The sequence below is a fragment of the Euprymna scolopes genome, chromosome 39 (assembly GCF_053919585.1).
Source record: "Euprymna scolopes isolate OS-2025 chromosome 39, ASM5391958v1, whole genome shotgun sequence".
In the NCBI taxonomy this organism is placed as follows: Eukaryota; Metazoa; Mollusca; class Cephalopoda; order Sepiida; family Sepiolidae; genus Euprymna; species Euprymna scolopes.
In genome coordinates, this window is record NC_136520.1 from 9,521,476 (window position 1) to 9,544,559 (window position 23,084).

General features: G+C 35.7%; 1 protein-coding gene across 10 annotated transcripts in view; it reads left to right on the top strand.

Moving 5' to 3' along the window:
• Window positions 1–23,084, top strand: part of LOC145263644 (PDF receptor-like) — a 787,341-nt gene that overhangs the window by 481,854 nt on the left and 282,403 nt on the right. For all 10 annotated transcript variants that reach the window (XR_013864585.1, XR_013864584.1, XM_080120502.1 and 7 more), the window contains exon 3: window positions 241–348. Coding sequence is in view for 8 of the 10 variants with exons in the window: in XM_080120502.1 (XP_079976628.1) it covers window positions 241–348 (108 nt within the window). In the remaining 2 variants the exon portion in view is untranslated. The remainder of the gene's footprint in view (window positions 1–240; window positions 349–23,084) is intronic.

The window sequence follows — 23,084 nt, forward strand, 5'->3', positions numbered from 1 at the left end:
CAATGCTTTTTATTGTGGTATACATCAAGTTATGTACAATAATTATATATAGTTTTTTAATAAGCAAGGTCTCCTCGTCAGCAAATTTTGAAGGGTTTTTATTGAATTTAAAAGACACCATAAATAAACCTAGCATTAAAAGTAAGGCAGATGAATCTGAAAAAAATTGAAATAAAAGGTCTGGATTAAAAATTTATAAGAAAATTAATATGGGTTATATTTTTTTCTTGTTTTTTTCAGTCCTCCATTGCAACGGAACGTTCGATTCACTTCTCTGTTGGCCAGCTACGCTAGCCGGGGAAACGGTCCGGCAGAATTGCCCAGACCTTCGGGGACTTGATCCAACACGTAAGTATGAACTTGTATTACTATGTTATGTTTCTCTTAGTTTGTCCGTCTGTCTGTCCGTTTTACGTTTCCTCGCAAACTGCGATGTAGCCGCGTTGAATAATCGTAGTTTCTCGTCAGATAGACAAAAACAAATTCGCAACACAAATTCGCACACAAATTCGTTTGTTAGAAAAATATAAAATTATTATTTTATTTCTTGCCTCGCGTGCATTCTTCCAAGCAGTAGGCGCAGGGGGGGGGGGCACGAGGTGGCGGATTCAGCGTCAACTCGTGGTTGTTGCCCCTTGTGATTATTCTGCTTCGTTTTTGTTTCAACCCCGGCAGCTATGAGGTCAATTACTTTACCTAATTACCTCTGGCGACGTCAGCTTCACCTCAATACTCGGTTATTTTATCTTCAAACCACCGTGCGTGTGTATGCGCGCGTGTGTGTGTGTGTGTGTGTGCGTGTGTGTGTGCGTGTGTGCGCCATCTCATCACGCGATAAAACTACTAGGCCGATCTTACTGAAAATTTGTGTAGACATTTGCTATGACAAGTCAAAACGAAGAAAGTATAATGGCGTCCGTTTAATTCACATTTCGGAATTAAGAGGGATTCGTCGCCACAATGCCACACTGACTCTAGAAGTTTCCTCAAATGTTTGAAATTATATAAAATAATTAATTAATCTGTTATTCGTTAAGTCCAGACATAATAAACTGATGTGTGAGCTGATTATAGTAAATTCTAAAACGTTAATTAAATTTCTCAATTAATCTGCAATCCACAAGGTCAAAAATGAATCGTCTGTCATCCGATGTGTGAATGGTTTATATTAGGATCCAAAAAATCAATCAATAACATATTGCAAGCCCATAAGTCGAACAATGTACCTTTCCATCTAATGAGGGATTTGATTTGTTGGCAAACGTCTGTCTCGAGAGACAATGGGGTAGCAGTGGAGCTACATTGGTTTGGCATGTATATATATATATATATATATATATATATATATATATATATATATATATATATATATATATGGGAGTATAGCTGTTGCCTATGCAGCAGCTGGGAGCCGCTGCATAGGAAACCATTCTCCCCGAAACTAAAAGATGCAAGAAAAGACAGAATGGATACAGCTTGGCTCTAACTGCACCGCAGGAGTTACCGTCAAGGACAATATAAGGTCAAGTCGCTTTGGGGACTCCGTCTACAGATTTTGTGTTGAGGTTCATTCCATTAGCGTTTGATGGGGTAGTCCTGCGGGGCAACTGATGTTTTGAATCAAAGTTGCCTTCTCCCCAGTGAGCCACGATCTAAAGTTGACGAGCCTCACCTGCCGGAATTTACTGGTTTTAAGGTGGCATTTGACTGCCTTTGCCCCGTCTCCTAGTTAGAATAAAGAGTAGTATAACCACTCGAGAAGACTAGGAGCTGGCCTTGGTTGTCAGAGGCTATTGGAGACGCACACCATGAGGACATTTTTTAGGGAGAGGGAGCTTATCCCAACTTCCACGCTCGGTCGTGACAACTTTTGAAACTAATGACGGATAATGAATGAAAATCAAGTGTGACAAGGAACCTGATGTTCTTTCAGCTAAACTAGTCTGCATCACTATGCCATCATTTATTCGAGAAACAGAACGATAATGTAATTTTTCAATTCCTGGCTATCTTTTGCCTAATCTATATCTAATCACAGAGTTGTTATATATATATATATATTACATGGAGGTCACCACTTATCAAGGCCCGGAAGCCACTTGGAGATAAGGGTTATTCCGTGTACAGTAATCAATGGGCTAGTATCGTAGTAATCGTTAGTATTGGAGAGTTGAAAAAGTGTCTTCCTTAAGGTGGCGGTTCATCAAGAATTTGTTTATGTTGGACTTGAAGACATCTAAGTTGTAGTTAGGTCGGAAACAGGCAAACGGCAGAACGTTCCACAGTCCTGCACTTCTGAGAAAGAAGCTTTGCTCATGGAATCTACGCTTTGGTTTAGGCACAGATTAAGATTGGGGAAAATTAATGACAGTGGTTTCAGCTAGACGGATATATATATATATATATATATATATATATATATATATATATATATATATATATATATATATATCGTCGTAGCCAATTGGTGAATTTTTATTCCGTTACGGTTGGCTTTGGAACAGTTGCATGTCATTATCCAAAATCCAACAAACTTGTTTGACACGCTAAATTATCAATTTCCCTTCTTTTTTCTCTACTTCTTCTTCCCCCCTCTCTTGCCTTGTCTTATCTTTATAAATGTTTAATTTAATTCATTTTTATTACCTTCCCCATCCTTTCTTTCGCCGCCTCTTTTCCTTTCTTCCCTTTCTCTCTCTTCCTTTATTTCTCTTGGTTTTAATATCCTTATCTACTCACCAAAACTGTCTTTTCTTTTTATTTTGTTTTAACTTGAATCATCTAACGATGTGGACGGATATCCTGTCTATTGAAACAATTTGTAATGAATTAAGTTAATATACTTGTAATGAATTAAGTTAATATACTTGAAGTTATAATAAAAAACATGCCTCTACTAACGTATCGAGCACTCTTCATCCTCGTTTTTTACCACATATACCTCTTAATATATATATATGGGGAGCCATGATGTAATACACTGTTTTGTTTTTAAATCCCCGAAACAGTGTTTCATGGTAAACAACTGATGATCCCTTAAAAAATATAAAAATTGGTATTATAGTAAATTTGAGAGTTGATGCAGTGATTGCAGGTGATTAAATGACTTACTGACTAGATGTTTTTTTAATGAATGATAAAAAATAATTTTTTGTGTGGTTTCAAATGTTAAAAACTTCAAAGACTATATATTGAGTATTTGAGTATGTATGGCTAGGTTTCCTTCCTCTTATTTGGATACTTTTCTGGTACCAAAGGTACTAAAGTTTTTTTTTTTCTGATAAAATACAAAAATAATTATCAAATAACTTTTTAAATATGGTCACTAAAACTAGATTGCAAGCTAGGTCTGGGCAGTCCTCAGAACTAGTGAGTTCCCCTAGGGCTTACCACCAAATTGGTATTATAGTAAATTTGAGAGTTGATGCAGTGATTGCAGGTGATTAAATGACTTACTGACTAGATGTTTTTTTTTAATGAATGATAAAAAATAATTTTTGTGTGGTTTCAAATGTTAAAAACTTCAAAGACTATATATATATATATACATATATATATATATGTATAAACATATGCATATATGTGTGATAAAAATAATGGAAATAGTATTCCGACAAAATAGAGAAATAAAAATGGACAAACCGTATTATGTGTTCATCAACGTTTCGTCTTTATTTCATATAGAGGAAGTCTCGAAATAAATACGAAACGCTGATGAACACATATATGTGTGCATGCGTGTCTGTGTGTGCGTGTCTGTGTGGTGTGCGTGTGAGTATGTGTGCGTGTCTGTGTATGTGCGTGTGTGTGTGTGTGTGTCCGTCTGTCTGTCTATTGATCAGTCTAAAAGACATACATATGGTCAATTCTCCTTTACGGTGGCAAATGTCGGCCTGTAACCAAAACAGCTGAAATACGTTTAGAAGCATCGGAAATATAGTTTTTAATGCCAGCCAGTTAATGTTCTTCGGTCATTCAATGTTGGCGGGCGGCCTGGAAAAAAAAAAGACTTGATTTTAGGAAAAATCGCCGGAATAAAGAGCAGAGGTAGACGACTGGAAACACGACTATTGATCTCATCAGAAAGACCAAATGCAGAGGCGACTGGAGAACCATGATTATCGATGTGTGCAACAACAGAACTGATACCTGAAGCATGTTGCTATCACACGCGGCAACCGTCAAGTAAACTGACCAATAAACGTAAACCGTCCACACCACTCAACACGAAAAGTACCACCGATGCGACACGACACGGTACCAAACATTTCCATCGATATGGTTTGAAACGATTCCATTTTACATGATCCGATGGGATCCGGAACAACTCCGTCGACACGACCCGACACAATGTGAACAATTCCATTGAGACGACCGGGCAGAGTCCCGCCCAACTCAGTCAATACAGCGTGATTTGCTACCAGATCAACCGCGGCAGATACTCGCTTAACAATTCTGTCGCCGTCCTTTTGTAGCTCTTGGATGAACTAATTTTTCGCGGTACGTAGGCCCGACTAAGACATTGACCCAAAAATCTTCAGCGCTTCCGTGCATGCCTGTCACATGGATGGGGATACAATGTGTTCATCTCGAATTGGACTTTTGTCTCATATGAGAATCCAGGAATAAAGCCTGTAGAAACCTATATATTTGATTCGAGTGATGGCCATGATTGTGACTAGTGCGATATGCATAAAAGACCTAACTTATTTGCGTATTGTTTTACAAAATCAACTCTCATTAATTCACTATTCGTTATTAGTCTTTTCTGTGTACACTAGCCTGGGTACCTGGCGTTGCCCGAGTGTTTGTAGGTTTGTGTTGAGCAAAAAATAAAGTTGTAGTAAGCAAGCAGGCTTGAACTCATACCATGAAGGAGAAATTATTGTGACAAAAAGCGTGACATCTTTGCTGTTGCGCCCATCGCCAACGGGAAGAAAATATCAACCCCTTCTTATAGAAAACTGCTCAGTTGAGAGTGAACAAATTAATGTTTTGGGCCAATTCTTCCATACTGTCGTCTGAAGGGTCGAGGTTACAAAAGGATACCGATCTCGTGAAAATCCTTTGCCTCTGTGGAAATTTTTTGTGAGATATGATGATGATTGCAACGTCTTGTCAGACGAGTGCCACTCCCTCAGACATTTAAAATCCATGATTCCAAATGTCTGAGGGAGCATCTATACAAATATGATGTTACAGAGTCTTAGCTTTGTACGAGAGCTAAGTCTCTCTCTCGGTTCAAAATATTGAGATCCAGCAACGAGCAAGAGCAAGATAGCTAGCAACAAATTAAACTGCAGACCAGCTTAATGCGGGTACTGGTCTTCCGCTTTATGTTTTTTTTTTTTAAATTAGAGATTGTGCTTCTCCTAGAAAGGTTGCCTTCACCACGGCTTACGGGTGCCCTGTATATATTTGTGTGTGTGTATATGTTGTGAGATATACCTACCTACATACGTGCACACATACATACATACATACATACATACATACATGCATACAAACAAACATTTAAACAGACAGGAGAGATTTATATTATAGATGACTGTATTATTAGACAGATTTCTATTTATGTATTTATGTATATATTTTTTATGCCGCGGAAATAAGGAGAAGAAATTAAGGGAATTCTCTATTTTTGATTAAAACAAATATAAGGCGGGTTAAGAATGTTCATGAATCTCATCAAAAACTTTGTCAGTTTGCATGGACATATCGCAAAAAACATGACATGGTCGAGCTCGCGGACAACCATGTCACTGACACACAAATCTTGAGCGTTTCCGTCTAAGATTAAATACGTAAACACTGATCCGAAACCAACTCTCTTTAGCATCAACCTCATCGGTCAACAAATCGAACAACTTACAGAGTGTGTTTACCTTAGACCACAAACTGTTTTCATTTAACGACGGGCGCTCAGTTGTAAATCACAAAATCGGTTTAGGTGGAACCGCCTTCACAAATAACAAAACCATTCTAACTTCGATAAAAGGCAAAGCGAATGTTATAAACTGAGTGTATATAACTATATAGAGGTCTCTTGGCGCCTGTTACATCGACTACCACGGATTGGAGCTCAGTCGAGCACTTGCCATGAAAATAATGATGAGAGTGTTACACGAATGACCCGGTCTGAGCCGGGTTGACATGCTAGTATATATATGTGTATAGGTGTATATACATATATGTATGTTCATGAATTAAAATGTGGCACGCGTCTGCGGATGAAATGTCAGAAATTGACAAGCTAAACGGGAATTGTTTCAATATTTCTCACAAATATAAACAGACCTTGTTATTGTTATGAAAAATGTAACAGGAAGGAATCTGGTTACGTGGATGTTTTGAAAAGATTGATAGGAAAAAGTGACAGAAGGAAAAAGATTGCAGCTGGAGATTTGATTGTCAACCGAGTGGGCGCCACGATAATTCTCTCTGTCGCTCTCCCACTCTCTCTCTCTCTCTATCTATCTACCATAAGCAAGAACAACAGGAAAAATAAAAAACGAACTGTTGCTTACACCAATGGTTGTTGTGTTTTGAATTCTTAGAAAAAGGGTTTATAATATAACATTACATCGACTACCGCGAGTGGCCAATCCTTGCATCTGGCCAAGGTGTTTCGTGGCACTACATCCATCAAGCATCTCTTCGCCTTCAAGAACACTCGACACACTTGTCTACAGAACAAGACGCAGGAGAAAGGGGTGCCAACTAGCACCGGCCCAGAACTCAGACCGGACCCTAAACTGTAGCTGTTGCAAGCAAGTCTGCTTATCCCATGTGGCGTGATCGCCACATGGGATGAGCAGGGGGAGATTAAACTCCCGAAACACTGAAGAATGCCGGGCAATCATGCTTGTGTTAATTGTTAAGCATTATTGCCCGCCCGAGCAGCGGCGGCCGACCTTGCTGAAAGGAAGAGTTAAGTTATGAATTTTATTATTTTGGTAAACCTGACATACACATTTTTATTGTTTGGTGGAAAAGTGACAATTTGATGTCGCTTTGAGAACATAACGAATATAATTTTGTTTCTGAGGCCAGCCGAGGGTTAACCTCCCCGATCGTGAGAACCGAAACTACGAGAGTCACAAGCATACACGCAGGGAATCAGAATTCCCCCGGAGATGAAGTAACAAGCGGTGATTAGTCTAGGCGACAGCCCGACTTACTCCATCACCTCTGTGCAAAAGCGAATCACAGGGCCAAAATCAGTTCGAATTAGTTGAAGCTGGGTCTTGAGCGAATCTAACACTAACAGAAGAGTCATCGCCACACTCCTTTCCATCTGTTCGTCGCTACCACAAAAAACGGAGAGTAATAAATCTAATTTAGACTCAATAGTGTGTTTTGTAAGAAATCAAAATCTGAACAATTGTATATAAGTTTAGATCATATTTTGTAAATTTAACTTGAATAACTCTGTAGAATAGAGATATCCGAGTTTGTCTTTTTTTTTAGCGTGCATGAAAATATATTCACGTGCATGAAAATCTATTCACTTCCAGCGTGACATGGCATATCAACCCGAAGGTGAAATCAACAATGGCCAACCCAACCAACGAGATCCTGCTGCGCTGAGAGGACTTACGGAGAATTCCCTGGGTAGACGATCACGGCACGTATTTGTCTAAGAATCCCTATATAGGGATCGCTGAGGGTTCACCACTGGTTGCCGGTAACCCGGAAAGGTCAGATTTGGTGACCTATGACTAGGACCCCTTCACACTACATTAGACTCGTCAGGCAGGAGAGTGTCTGCAGAAAACGAGGACAAGGACAAGGCCTTTGTTCGCAAAGCCAAGCGATGGTGATGATAATCATATATATGATAACTTCCTCCAGTCTTGACAGACTATGGATACCCATTTTAAAGGTACCTGCGCGTGGAATTTTTTGTGGCAAGAGTTGCGCAATCTCCAACCACTCTTCTCCTGAGTCGGCGTTCTTAAATAAAACCGGAAGTGGAGGTTCAGGATTTATGGAAACTGATATAAATGGAGAGCACATACAGCGCCGAGAATTCCCAAATAGTAACCCCTCTCGTACTACCAAGCTCAACGTTGCTTAACTTTGGTGATCTGACGAAAACCGGTGTGTCAACGTGATTATCCCGTACACATAACTATATATATATATATATATATATATATATATATATATATATATATATATATATATATAACACGGAAATTACATAATTGTCAAAAGCCAGAGGGGGTGGTAGTAGCAATCCACTTAATACATTTTATAGAGAGGGTGGGAATTAAGTTAGTAGGGGAGGGATTTTTTTTTAAAAACAACAAGAACATTATGACACTTAACGACAAAAATGTAATTGTCTAGTCTTAATACATTTTATAGAGAGGGTGGGATAAAATGTATTAAGTGTATTGCTACTACCACCACGTCTGGTTTTTGGCGGTCGAGGCCCGATTCTTTTTCTTTATTTATTTCAGTATCCAAAATGTAATTGTCTAGTTTAGATGCTTGAAAATACCATAAGGTTGAAATAAATTATTGCATCGACAATTATGTAATTTCCGTGTTATATTTTTTATGTTATTGCTCTGTTTACCACATTTAGCTCTCATACCCGGATTTCCTCCTGGAATTATTCCATTATAACACTATATATATATATATATATATATATATATATATATATATATATATATATATATATAACGAATATGTTGTATAGCAGTTTAAATTGGAAATATATTCAAATTTATACCATTACAGAATTCGTGTTTCTTTCGCTCGACTCTTTTTTAGAAGAATCATTTAAGGATTTCATTTTATTTTGATAAAACCATAACTATAATTAAATTCAACGTTCTTTTCGTCCAAATTGGGAATATATCAAATTTGCACCAGCTATCTGCAAATAGATCCTCTGCTGTGTGGATGGGATAAAGTCTAAGGGAGTAAACCCCGCCAAAAAAATCCGGTTTGGAGTCCCGATAGGCGTATGGTGAAGAACTGCATCATCCTTCCGACAACTATTGCAGCTGCGCTGACTCCGACCGTATTGGCTTGCCTTTCTGTCTGTAACACCGAGAATTGAACCCCATGTAACTGAACAGACCTCTCCTTATCACTCACCTAGGCCTGCATCTGAAGAACCAATTCGAGCTTCGACCTGTATAACCACAGTAAATGCTGCAGTAGACTAGACTAGATGCAGAATACTATTGGCATATTAGACAGAAAGGTTTGCCATCATGTATAGCGGTTTATATAACCTGACTACATAAAAAAGTGTCTCTTTAAAAGAAGTATAATATACCGTTCTATTGTTGCATGGGGCGTATAGTCTAGTGTGTCTATATACGGACATCCTTCCGTGTCTCTTTTATCTATGTATAAATATACAGACCATATTGTCTCTTAAATGTATATACAAACGTATTCATGAAAACGTGAATTTGTTAGTAGCAGTATCGTCTAGTGTGTATACAGTGTTCAATAATTCGTGTAATGTACATATTCTTGTGAACAAAGGAGCAACATAACTTCTCTTCTTTTCATTAAAACGCTGTGAATGAAGAAGGAAACACTATGACAAGTGGTCGTATTTTATATAAATTTATTTCCACGTATCCCCGTTTCCTAGAGTTTAGCAACGCCTCTAGATTTCTATATCTTCTAAAATGTGTCTATTAGAGCTCTCATCGACGTAAAAATGACGACTAATCGAGTCCGATCTCCGGTAAGCTGACTAACTGACTTCCCCAACCGTTTATGTGAATATATCATAACCGTTTCTTGTATGTATAAAATGTAATACACATAGACATGGATGTTTGTAGTACTTAGCTGTCATCAGCAATAGTTTATATTGAACGCATGACACCAGCATCCGCAGTCTGGCATTCTACATCCTACCACTTGAATGCGCGTTTTACTTTGTTCATTTTTTTTTAATGCGCGTTATTTCTTCTTGGTTTTAGTGACATTAACAGCTTCGAAACGTTATTATTTATTTATTTCTTCGCTATCTTAGCGTTTTTTAAGAGCTATAAATTATTTTGGTTATTCATAATAATAAATAGATATGTCAATATATATATATATATATATATATATATAGGTCTACGTATGTATGTATGTATATATGTATGTATATATGTATGTATATATGTATGTATAAGTGCATGCGTATATGTGTGTCAGGTCATGTCATATGCTACTGGTACAATGTAACCCAGTACTACCTGCCCCATGGTCGGGTCACCGGCGACTAAACTGGTTCCCCCACCAGACTTTTTTGGTGAGGAGGGTGGCTAGTCTCCCTGAAGGATTAAAAACAAGACCTTCCAAAGGGCGAATGAACCCTTTTTCGGGGTCAATGGCAAACTAGCACCGTGTGTGTTTGTGTGTATGCATATGTGTGTTGGGGTAGAGAGGGCTCCCGTAAGCCGTGGTGAAGGCAAACTTTTCTAGGAGAAGCAAATCTCTGATTTAAAAAACCATAAAGTGGGAGACCAGTACCCGCATTAAGCTGGTCTGCAGTTTTACTTGTTGCTGGCTTTCTTGCTCTTGCTTGTTGCTGGATCTCAACATTTTGAACTGAGAGAGAGACTTAGCTGTCGTACAAAGCTAAGACTTCGTAACATCATATTTGTATAGATACTCCTTCAGGCATTTGGGCTCATGGATGTCTGAGGGAGTGGCACTCGTCTGACAAGACGTTGCAATCATCATGTATATATGTATGTATAAGTGTATGCGTATATGTGTGTAAGTATAGATTTATATACATATATTATATATATGCATATATATATATGCAGTAGTAAGTATACACAAGTCGAAGCCATATATTAGTATACATCGATTCATCTGTCAGCATTCACTAATTTTTCCTAATTACATCGACAAATGAATCTATGTATAGCAATGTATTGCTTTGTCTTGTCTATAATTGCTGTTATTATATTTAAGTTCCACCATGCGTGTTCAGCTTTACACCTCTTGATAGGTCCACAATTAAAGAAGTTTTCAATACTTCTTTAAACGTCTTCTTACATTCACACGCATTTATATATATATGTATATGCATATACATATATATATTTAGATAGATAGATACATCATACATACATACATATACAGATGTATTTATTTATGTGTATAAAAGAATATATATATATATATATATATACTTGTTTATTGTTATATAAACATGCTCACATCCCGCTGCTACAAATAGCCACTTGTTTCAATCAAACAACAGATATCATCAGGCAGCGACTTGACCATTCAAAGGTTCAATGAATAACGGTTATTCATCGAACCTTTGAATAGTCAAGTCGCTGCCTGATGATATCTGTTGTTTGATTGAAACAAGTGGCTATTTGTAGTAGCGGGATGTGAGCATGTTTATATAACAATAAACAAGTATTATCAGCTCTTTTTATTGAGCACTATCTAACAACCTCGTTGAATTCATTAGTCCATTACTTGTGAATATAAAAACCCGAGTATATATATATATATATATATATATATATATATATATATATATATATATATTTAACAAAAACCAAAACTTCAAAGAATGGGTTTATTCCAACAAATAGTGTATTTCATCGTTAGTTACAATTGTTTCAAGACTATTCGGACAAATTAAAACATTATATCGTTTGAAAATTTTCACAAGAACAGCTTTCGTCAGACTTATTGAATAAAAAAACACTTCAACAATAAAACATAATGGAAAATATTTTACCTATATCGCATCCTTGCAAAGTATTTTTTAAGATTTATTTATTTTCCTATTTTAGTGTATCCATTAAAAAATCAAGCAAAATATCATACAATGTTAGTACTAATTACCTATGTCCATTTAATATGTTTTATTAATACTAGTCGTTGATTTCTTAAATTAATTTTCTTTATTTATTTAAATTATTTTTTTATTAATCAGGACTAATCAACTAAGTTTTATTTTTGCGATTCTATGTTAGTTTCGTATCTGGAATTTTCTTTGTTTATTTACAAAAATATTGGCTAACCTATTTATGTGATTTAAGAAAAGTTTTTATTTAAAACTTATTAATAAGGAAAGAAAGGTTAACATTATTTTATACTTAGTTCATTCTCATTCTTCATTTAAAATTAAGGATCTCAATCTATTTTATTATTTTCTTTCGTTCTCTCTTATTAAGATTTACAATTATCGGATATTTTAGATTTGGAAAGGAGGATAACTGTACGTTCGAAATTATAAAGGTTTAGTTGAAATTATCAGTTACCCAAATCCTAAAATGTATTCATAACGTTGAAAGGGAGGTAACTCAATCCGTTCGATGTTTCTAAGTTAGCTAAATTCCTAATATGCATTTATGATTTATTTATTAATTAAACAAATCCAATTTAAACTAGGCTAACCTATTCAAAATATAAGTTCGTAATGCATATCCTAACCATGATACTAATTTAATTATCAAAGATTTAACCTACGTTTGCCATCCAACCATAATTTTCTGAGGTTATGCGTGGCTGTAATATAAAATAACAATTCAGAAATAAGGTTCTTAAATACTTATCTATTAATAATACATATCCCATTTATAAGTATTCTAATAATAAACCGAATCTTTAGCTCCGTGTACGTTTTACTCCAATGAAAGCGGGGGTTCACCTTGTTTTTTCTTTATTTAATCGTTTAGAACAAGTGTAGTATTTAAATAGCAAGAATTTTTCAAGTTTTACTGATCTTTTTTTTACATAGGCATCACCAATTATCAAGGTCAAGGGGCCACTCAAGGATAAGGGTTAAAGAGTGTACAGTAGTGGACATTCAGTACATTTGTTTACTTAAGGAGAACGACTTATCAACAATGTGTTTACATTGGACATTAAGGCAAACACATTGTAGTCAGCTGGAAAGCAGGAAAACGGAAGACAGTTCCACAGGCGTGCAGTTCTAAGAAAGAAGCTTTGTTCGTGGAATCTACGTTTAGGTTTAGGAACAGATAAAGAGTGTGGTAAATTATTGATAGTGTTTTCAGTTACACGAGTGTTTTTTGTGAAAGTTTGGCGAGGGGGGGATTCATAGATTGAAACTCAGTCGAGCACTTGCCATGAAAATAACGGTAAAGCAAAGACAAAATCGCTATATCTTTTCTGTAAGATAGAGGTCGCAGAGAAGAAAAAAGGGCATCTCCTATGGGGCTATAAAGTCTATTTTGAACGCTATAAAGGCAGGATAAGTCCTTTCTAGCAGCTCCTGCTCAGATGTGGAAACAGTACTCAATCCCTGGACGCACTTGACTCTTATATAAATAGAGAATTGCATCAGCAGTAAGATATCTACTGGATCGATAGAAGGATGCCACAATTTTTCCAGCGGCTTTGGCAACCGATTTGATGTACGTGTTCCATTTCAGATCAGGAGTAAAGGACAAACCCAGAAGCTTGTCAAAACATGAGGCCTCTCAAAGACGAGAGCCATTCATTTCAATTGATGTCAGATGGGGATCAGAGCGTTGATGATGTAAAGATAGAAGCCTGATTTTAGATACATTAAAAGTAACCAGCTACTCCTTTCCCCACGTGCTCAAGATCAGACGAAAGAGAATCGGAGGGAACTTGGTCGTTTACGGTAGTAGATGTGCTACCATAGATGGTAGTGTCATCAACATAAGCATCTACGAATGATGTAAGGATGTGATTTGGAAGATCATAAATGTGAATCAGGAAGAGAGTTGGGCCCAAGATGGAGCCCTGAGGGACTCCAGCATTAATACTGAGATTCTGATTTCTGCCCATCACTTATATGAACCTATCAGAGAGAAAAGATTTGATAATTGAGAAGACATTTCCAGCTATACCGTAGCTGGAGATTTTGTGAAGTAAACCTTCATGCCATACTCGATCAAAGGCTTTTTATATGTCAAGAGTAATTGCCTTAGAAACTTTGTCGCCGTCAAGATATTCGCTAATCCTATGAGATATAAGTGTAAGCACATCTGCTGTAGATCTTGTAGAACGAAAACTATATTGTGTGCCGCTTAGAAGGTTATTTTTGCTGAGATGGTTGATTACTTCTCTATTTTACACAGATTCCAGCAACTTACTCGTGTCGCACAGGAGACTTTTTGGTCTGTACTGTGAGGGAGATGCGCGATCACCTGAATTCTTAAATTCTTATCTGATGAGATAATTCTGGTTGAAGTTTTTGGAGTACTCTCATTAGAATACTGTCAGGGCCCGTTGCTTAACTGGAATCAAGGTTTTGAATTTGCTTAGCACCATCACGTTCGGATATTTGTATATCACATACAGGAGGCAATATTGGGGGTTGGTGGCATTGGTTGCAAAGGTTAGAATGAGCTTCAAAGTTCTTGACAAAAATTTTAGCTTTGTCTGATGCTGACGGGATTGCCTCAGGTCCATTGATGATAGTTAGGTTAGAGCACACGTTTCTGTCTAGAATTCTGTTTTCTATTTGCCAAAACTAGTGGGAACCAAGCCGCTGCTCAGCAACTTTGGACTTGACGGACTGAGCATAATTATATGTGGGGGTATATATATATATATATAGTACTTTGGGGTAAGTGCGCCAAATCCGGGGATAATTGGGACAACTAAAAAAAAAAAAAATAAGAAAGTGCTCTTCATATGCGTGGTTGCCAAAAGAGCACTTTTAACTAGTTTTCGCAATTACTCCGGACTTGGCGCAATTACTCCAAAGTACATTATATATATATATATATATATATATATATATATATATATATATATATATATATATATATATATACTAGCAGAAGTACCCGTCGTGTACTGGATTCAAAAACAACCTACAGAAAATGGACTGCGATTGATGAAGTATTATAGGTTATGAAAAGGAGGAGGTTGTAAAGAGATAGGTTTTGATAACTCAAGAAATTTACCCTAATCAAAATATGATGAAAGTAAAGATAATTTTCGCGAAAATATATATTTTATATCAAATTTGTTTCCATTCGTAGCCAACAGTGATCAACAAAATTATGTTTCCTTACAAACAGAAAATGTTATATATATATATATATATATATATATATATATATATATATATATATAATATACAATAAATAAATGTTACCATAGTCAATAAAAGTTACTTTTATGGTAGAAAACTCCATTGGTTTGTATTTTTAAGTAATTTGTAAAAAAAAAATTTTTTTAATTCACCAACAAGTTTAAAAAAATCAAAATGGCAGCGACTTTGAAATGGAAAGCCCCGTTTTCAATTTGAAGAAGAGGCACCTGAGCATTTTCTATTTACAATTTAAGAGAGTTCCGTCAAGTTAGGAATATTTATAAACATATTTTAATGTTTTCAGTTATTTTGTGCTTGAGGAATATTCGATTATGGCATGTGTAGTTTATATAAAAATTCATTTAAGTAGTTAAAGCCTCAAATTTCGCTTTAATTTCGATTCGCTGATATTATTTAAAGTAAAGAGCATTAGAAACTATTTCAAAACAAAAAAAAACTTTAACTGAACTTTTATTGACTATGGTAACATCTATTTAATGTATATTTATTTTTCGGGTAGTCGTTTGTTGGCTTTTCTGCTAAACACTCTTACTTAATAATATTGACGAAATATCGAAAAACAAAGGAACAAAAACAGTTTTGAAAAATAATAAGTTTTACTTTCTTTAGTAAAATAATGGGATATTAAAAAAGTAAACACGTAATTTCTGTAGTTTTTAAAGCAAAGAATCAATATCAATATGAATAAGAAGAAAATGGCGCCCTTTTCAAGCAGAAGAGCTTCGTTTCAGTTTTACAGTATTGAACGGTGTAGTGTTGCGCCGTCGAATTCAGGGTTGTACTATTGTAATGTAAAGAACATGTAGCAAGGGTTATAATCGACTGAATTCCTTCTGGTACACTGACAAAAAACAGATTAAACAGATATATAAATAAAAATAACAAGGTTATGTAAATGTGTTAAAAAAGACACGTAATCACGTAAGCAGGATTTTTCCTTCTTTTGATAGTAACGTCTTTAGTTTTTATTATTTATCTATTTTCAAAAGAGTGCCACGTGCAAGTGGAGAAGGAAAAACAGAGTTATGCAAAATTTGTGGCGAGAATTGTCTAAAGTTCCGACTTTTTTTTTTTTTTGGCTTTTACTTTAATAAGAATGTGAATTTATGAGGTGAATTTATTCGACACAATATGTTTCAACTGAAACATTTTTAATAAAAGCTAACGTGAATTAAGATTAAAATTAAGGTGTTATTATGGACTCTCACCCCGTTCAAAAACACCTTCTTAAACTTTGTTACATATTTACATTCTATGGAGGTCAGGCGCGAACGAACACCCCATAAGTTTATTATACCATATTTCTTCAAACTGAAACATAATTATCAATGTATACTGACGCAAATAGATATGAAAAGGCTTTGCTATAGTTTGTACCATATTTGCATTGAGTACAGGTGCGAACGCAGACCCCATAATTTTATTATGCCATCCCTATTTAAGTTAAAACATACTTATCAAAGTATTCTTATGCACATCTATATCAAAAACACTTGTAAACGTTGTTTTTTTTTCATTTTTTATTTCCATACTTTGGAGGCCAGGCGCAACAATTTTATGAACCACCGTTCTGCCAGATCAAACAGATCTATTCCTGATCCTCGATACATCTTCTATCATTATATGCAATCAGTTTTTTAAAATAGTCAACCATATAGGAGCCTATTCGTGACCAGACACACACACACGTTCAGCTTTATATTATATATATATATATATATATATATATATATATATATATATATTGTACACGATGGTCACCACTTATCAAGGCCCGGAAGCCACTCAGGGATAAGGGTTATTGCCAGTACAGTGTGAAGATTTAATGAAGTGGAGATTTAATGAAGTGTTTACTTAAGAGGGCGGTTCATTAGGAATTTGTAAACGTTGGACTTGAAGATATCCCAGTTGTAATCAGGTGGTAAGCAGGCAGACGGAACAGAGTTCCACAGGCGTGCAGTTCTAAGAAAAAAGCTTTGTACATGGAATTCACGTTTTGATTTAGGCACAGATAGAGAGTGGAGGAAATTTTTCACAGTGGATTCAGTTAGACGGATGTTTTTCGTGAAGGATTGGAGTTCAGATGAGCATCTGCCATGGAAATAACGATAAAACAAAGATAGGCTTGCAACGTCTCTTCTGTGAGAGAGAGGTTGCAGCTTAGAGAAAAGGGCATCACCCACTAAGCCTCGAAGTCTATTTTGTACTCTGGCAAGGCAGGATAGGCTGTTTTTAGCAGCTCCTGCCCAGATATGGCAGCAGTATTCCATCCTTGGACGTACTTGGCTTTTATATAGATAGAGAATTGCATCAGTAGTGAGATATCTTCTGGAGCGGTAGAAGGATCCCACCATCTTTCCAGCGACCTTGACAACAGACTTGATGTACGTGTTCCATTTCAGATCAGGAGTAAAGGACAAACCCAGAAGCTTGTCAAAACCTGGGGCTCCTCCTAGACGAGAGCCATCCATTTCAATTGATGCCAGATGGGGATCAGAGCATTGATGTAAAGATAGGAGTAAAGATGATGTATATATATATATATAGATAGATAGATAGATAGATAGAGAGAGAGAGAGAGGGGGGGTTATATATAAACAGTGTCTACCATCTCACTCATAGAATCAAATTATTATAATAACTGTGTGTGCCAAAGTAAACCCTTACCTACCTTCTACCTTTTTTTATGAAAACCAAATATTTGTGAAGTTTCCTAGAAAAAAATACATACCATAGGTTTTGCAATGAAAGTAAAAACCTAAAGTATTTACACCTCGGTTGGAAGGACATACACCATGTTAGCTTGCGAGGAAATAATGTTTAATACAACAAATGGTAATGACAACGATGATGATGACGATTGCCATCATCGTTGTAAACATGACAATCATCACCATAGAGTTGGGTGGACGCAGTGTTTTTGTTGTTGTTTTTTGTATTGTATCCGATACATCCAAATCAATGTTTATATCAATGCCTCTGCGTAATTGTTTGCGATTCTGTGTTTCGAATAAAGTTGCAAATCCAATAACGAATGTATTGTTCCATGGCACACCGATAAACAGCTACAATTAATCAATTTCGCTTGTCAGTTTCCATTCTTATCAAATTGATGGTAAGATTATTTTTTCGGGTCTGACTAAGTCATAATAATTATATATATATATATATATATATATATATATATATATATATTATATATACGTAAATATACATGTATATATATGTATATGTATGTGTCTGTATATATATACAAACACACGCACGCACACGCACACACACACATACACACACACATATATATATATATATATATATATATATATATATATACTAACATCTGCTCTTTATCATTTAATGACTGGTGTTAACTTAATTGTAGAGAAACACATATTACTAAGTGTATATCTTTTCCGTAGGGTTATTAGATTAACTGCATCACACACACACACACACACACACACACACACATATATATATATATATATGTATATATATATATATATATATATATATATATATATATATATATATATGCAGCCGTATTACGCAATGGTGAGAAGCCTTTACTATCATTTGGGCGGTCGGGTTTCGATCCTGGCTTGAGTCACTTGCCAGTCTAGCCGCATTGATGAGCTGTGAAACAGTGAAACCATACTGTATGTGGATGACTGTATATATATATATATATATATATATATATATATATATATATATATATATATATACTTGTGTGTGTGCGCATGTGTGAGCTTAGGGGTGCAGAAGTCTGCCTCTAGTCAAATTGGACCTAATAGTAAAAAGAGATAAATCCAATATGAGAACCTTCATCATCGGCTTAATTAGAAAAAATTTTCTAATTAAACCAATGATGAAGGTTCTGATATCGTAGATATATTTTCGTTAGGGTTTTTTTTTACTTGGTGGGTCAATAATTATCAAGGCACGAATCCGCTCGAGCCTAAAGGCTGATGAATTTGTGGATGTAGTGGAGTAATCGTTAATGATATTAATTTGGTGGAATTTAATTTTTCATGAGAACGACTTAACAGGAACTGATATAGATAAGATTTGAAGGCTACCATGTTGTATATAACCGGAAAGTAGGCCAATGGAACAGTGTTCCGAAGGTCGGCAGTTATGAGAAAGAAGCTGTGTTCATTGAATCTGAGTTTACATTTAGGCACAGATAGAGAGTGAGGAAAATGATATATAGTGGTGTGGCTAGTTGAGTGTTTTTTGTGTGAAAGATTGGCAACGAGCGGCCATGGATTGGAGATCAGCCGATCACTTACCATGAAAATAGAGCAGAGATTACCGCAAAATTCATGTGATATATTTTCGTGAACGTAAACATACGCTTTTACGATTTTCATGCTGTTTACAACTTAAAACCAATTTAATCTTGTGTAGCAGCAATGGAAAATTAACATTAAAACAAAATCATATCAAATAACAAATAATTACAATAATCATTTTTGGCATCGGAAAGTAAGCACAATGTTTTTTTTCCGATTACGGTACAGTAAAAATTCCGATTTTTTTATATTTCCAATTTCGATTCCGTTAAACCGTACCAGCACTTATATATATATATATATATATATATATATATATATATATATATATATAATAGATTATGAAAATATATATAGCAATTAAGCTACACAGAATACAGAATATCCGCGTTTTATTCTCGTGACGAATTCACACGAGAATGAAACGCGGAATATTCTGTGTAGCTTAATTGCCATATATATTTTCATTACTTACTATATATATATATATATATATATATAGATATATAAATATATATATACCTAGCTCCACCTGTGTACTGAGCACTGTTGACGTAAATACTGAAAATTTACGCATAAAATTTTATCTTCCCATATTAATTTAAGTTATTAAATGAAGTAATCTTATATATATATATATATATATACATATATATATATATATATATATATAATTTGGGGTTGTTATTTTCCAGAGGTAAGATAACCAGTTAAGAATAACGAGATAATACAAGAGTGCTCAATACCGAAGTTGAGCAGAGTATACTTCTAAATAATTAAAAATTATTCTTTATGCATACAGAAAGTAGTGGTACATGCTTAGGCAATTATCAGTGTAGGAAGTGACAAATCCATGTCGGTTATGAGATTCGAACCCACTCATGCATACACTTTTTGCTTCGTTTCTTAAATCTCTACCTCACGGCCACCAAACAATTGCCACAGAAATGAAGAGAATTCAGAACTATTAAACGCCGATATCTAGTTAATACATTTGAGAATATGGAGTGTTTGAACAAGTTGAAGTCGTGAACATTGCATAGACGCTATGTGACTGCCTTTCCTCTGCAGAGAGTCGATGGACTGGTGCTAGTTTAATTGTGTGTGCGTTTGTATATGTGCGTGTATATTATAAACATTCAAAGGAGTCTATGCTGATTTATCAGCGTTTCTATATTTTCAACGTAATATACCTATATAATTATAAAACTATAATGACCTTGTAACGGGTGTTGTAACCCAACATCCGGTTTACGACTTCCGGTTCCGCATGCGTACATAAATAATCAACGCGACAATAAACCGTATTGTTTTTACTGTGTGCGTTTTCAGCATTCCAACTATTTTTTTGCGTTTAAATTATCCAAATAAACAATTTTTCATACTTTCTGTATACCCCGACGTTTCGGCCAACTATTCGTTTGGCATTCTTCAGGTGGTAACCGCGACGAAGAGGAACTTCGAAACTCCTAACTGCATTCTCAGCAATTACTGCCATCCATAGTTGTTGTCGTCTCACCACGTTTTGGCCAAGTAAGCTTCTGGTCGACTTTGGGTAGGATTGAAACCGCTATCTTCAGATAATCATCATCTGGAACCGCAGAGATTCAACGTATCTATCAACTGCGCCACGGGCCCCGAAGGCCAGAGGAATAGTTGGTCGAAACATCGTGAAACAATAACTAATAAAGATGAGAATAATAGTCCGCAATTAATAAATTAATATAAATAATACTCATCTCAATAATGAATTCTAATTAAAATAATATATAGTGGCGTTTATATATAGATTTTCTAGAGTCAAGTATCAAAGTGTCAGTTATGAGATATGGCTGTGATCTTTGGATCGCATAAACAATTCTGACACATAACTCGCACAGAATGACTTTTGATCATCTTTGTGTAAACATTTTCACTGTGTGAAAGGAATGTACGTTTTGAACTGACGTTAATTTAAAACTTCAAAACTTTCTGTTTTGTCGTTTGATAAACATTCTCTCCGCGCTTTTTCTCCTCTGACCAACTTATAGTATCACCCTGGCAACCTGTTCTGACATTAATTTTCTTAATCCGAAGCGAATGTTTATGAGAAAATAATAAAATAGTCACCTTTAAAGAGATCGATTTGGTGACAACAATGAGCATACATTTGTTAACCCTAACTATATTGCCTGCACCTCTCCATCTCCTTTTTCTGTCTATTATTATATTAAAGCTATGTTAATTAAAGTTTGTTTCTATGGGATTTATTCGTTTATATTTTACTAACAGGATAAAACAACGTTATTTTTTTTCTTTCTTTTTCTCTTTCTTCCTTCATACTACCAGATCAGGTTGTATGAAGATACCGGCTTCCTGGCATAAAATGTTCCAAATATTAATGTTATTGTTTTTATTTTTCCGTTCGAAACCTAAATGATGTTATGCAATGCCAACAACAAATCAACAATGTTATTTTACAAAACCACCAAACCAAACTTAAGATATAAAGAAATCTATAAAGTGGCACTAAGTAAAGGGTGAACTTTTTATATACTCCCTAGATAGTAATATCTACGATTTGCGAACAGACATCGTCTCTATCTTGCATTTGATCGACTTTTAAAAAGTTCCGTCTTTTACGTGTTTGTTCGTCTTTTTCGTATAAATAAAGCGAAACTAATCGAATCGAATCAGTTCGTTTGGATTTCCGGTCGGGACCTCCAGAAAGGCAATTAGCTTTTATCAATATTGAGGAAACCCTTTATATTAAACAATTGCTATTCATTTTGAGAGCCCCCCCCCCTTAAATTTCTGCGCCTGCGTGATTCTTAACTTTTTTATCACCATCGCTAAATTTAAACGCTTTTACACTTCCTCTCACTTCGTAGCGTAGTAGTAAGATCTCGGATTTTCTTTACTTTCTTTTCCGCCTTCACCTCAAGGTTTCGGGTTCAAGCCTGCCTGCTTATTAACCCTTTTTTTTTTACAAACACCCGGGTAGGCCGGGCAACAACGCTAGTTAAAGCATAAAGCCTTTTTTACCAACTCAAAAACAGTTTATATACATAAAACAAAATAATCAAACCAAACATCATGAAAAAATATTTGAATTATAACTTGAATTCTACCCGAACTTTTTTCTGTATAAATTTGAAAATAACATTTAAAGACATCTCGAAATCTTTCATATTTCGAGCAATTTTTTTATTTTATACAGTGATCACTACTTATAAAGGCCCGGAAGCCACTCAGGGATAAGGGTTATTGCCAGTACAGTACGTTAGTGTGGAGATTTGATGAAGTGTTTACTTAAGGGGGCGGTTCATTAGGAATTTGTTAACATTGGACTTGAAGACATCCAAGTTGTAGTCCGGTGGGAAGCAGGCATGCGGAACAGAGTTCCACAGGCGTGCAGTTCTAAGAAAGAAGCTTTGTTCATGGAATCCGCGTTTTGATTTAGGCACAGATATAGAGTGGGGGAGATTTTTCACAGTGGATTCAGCTAGACGGGTGTTTTTCGTGAAAGATTGGCGAGGGGGGGACGAGAGATTGGAGTTCAGACGAGCATCTGCCATGGAAATAACGATGAAACGTCTCTTCTGTGAGAGAGAGGTTGCAGGGTAAAGAAAAGAGCATCCCCCACTAAGCCACGAAGTCTATTTTGTACTCTGTCAAGGCAGGATAGGCTGTTTTTAGCAGCTCCTGCCCAGATATGGCAACAGTATTCCATCCTT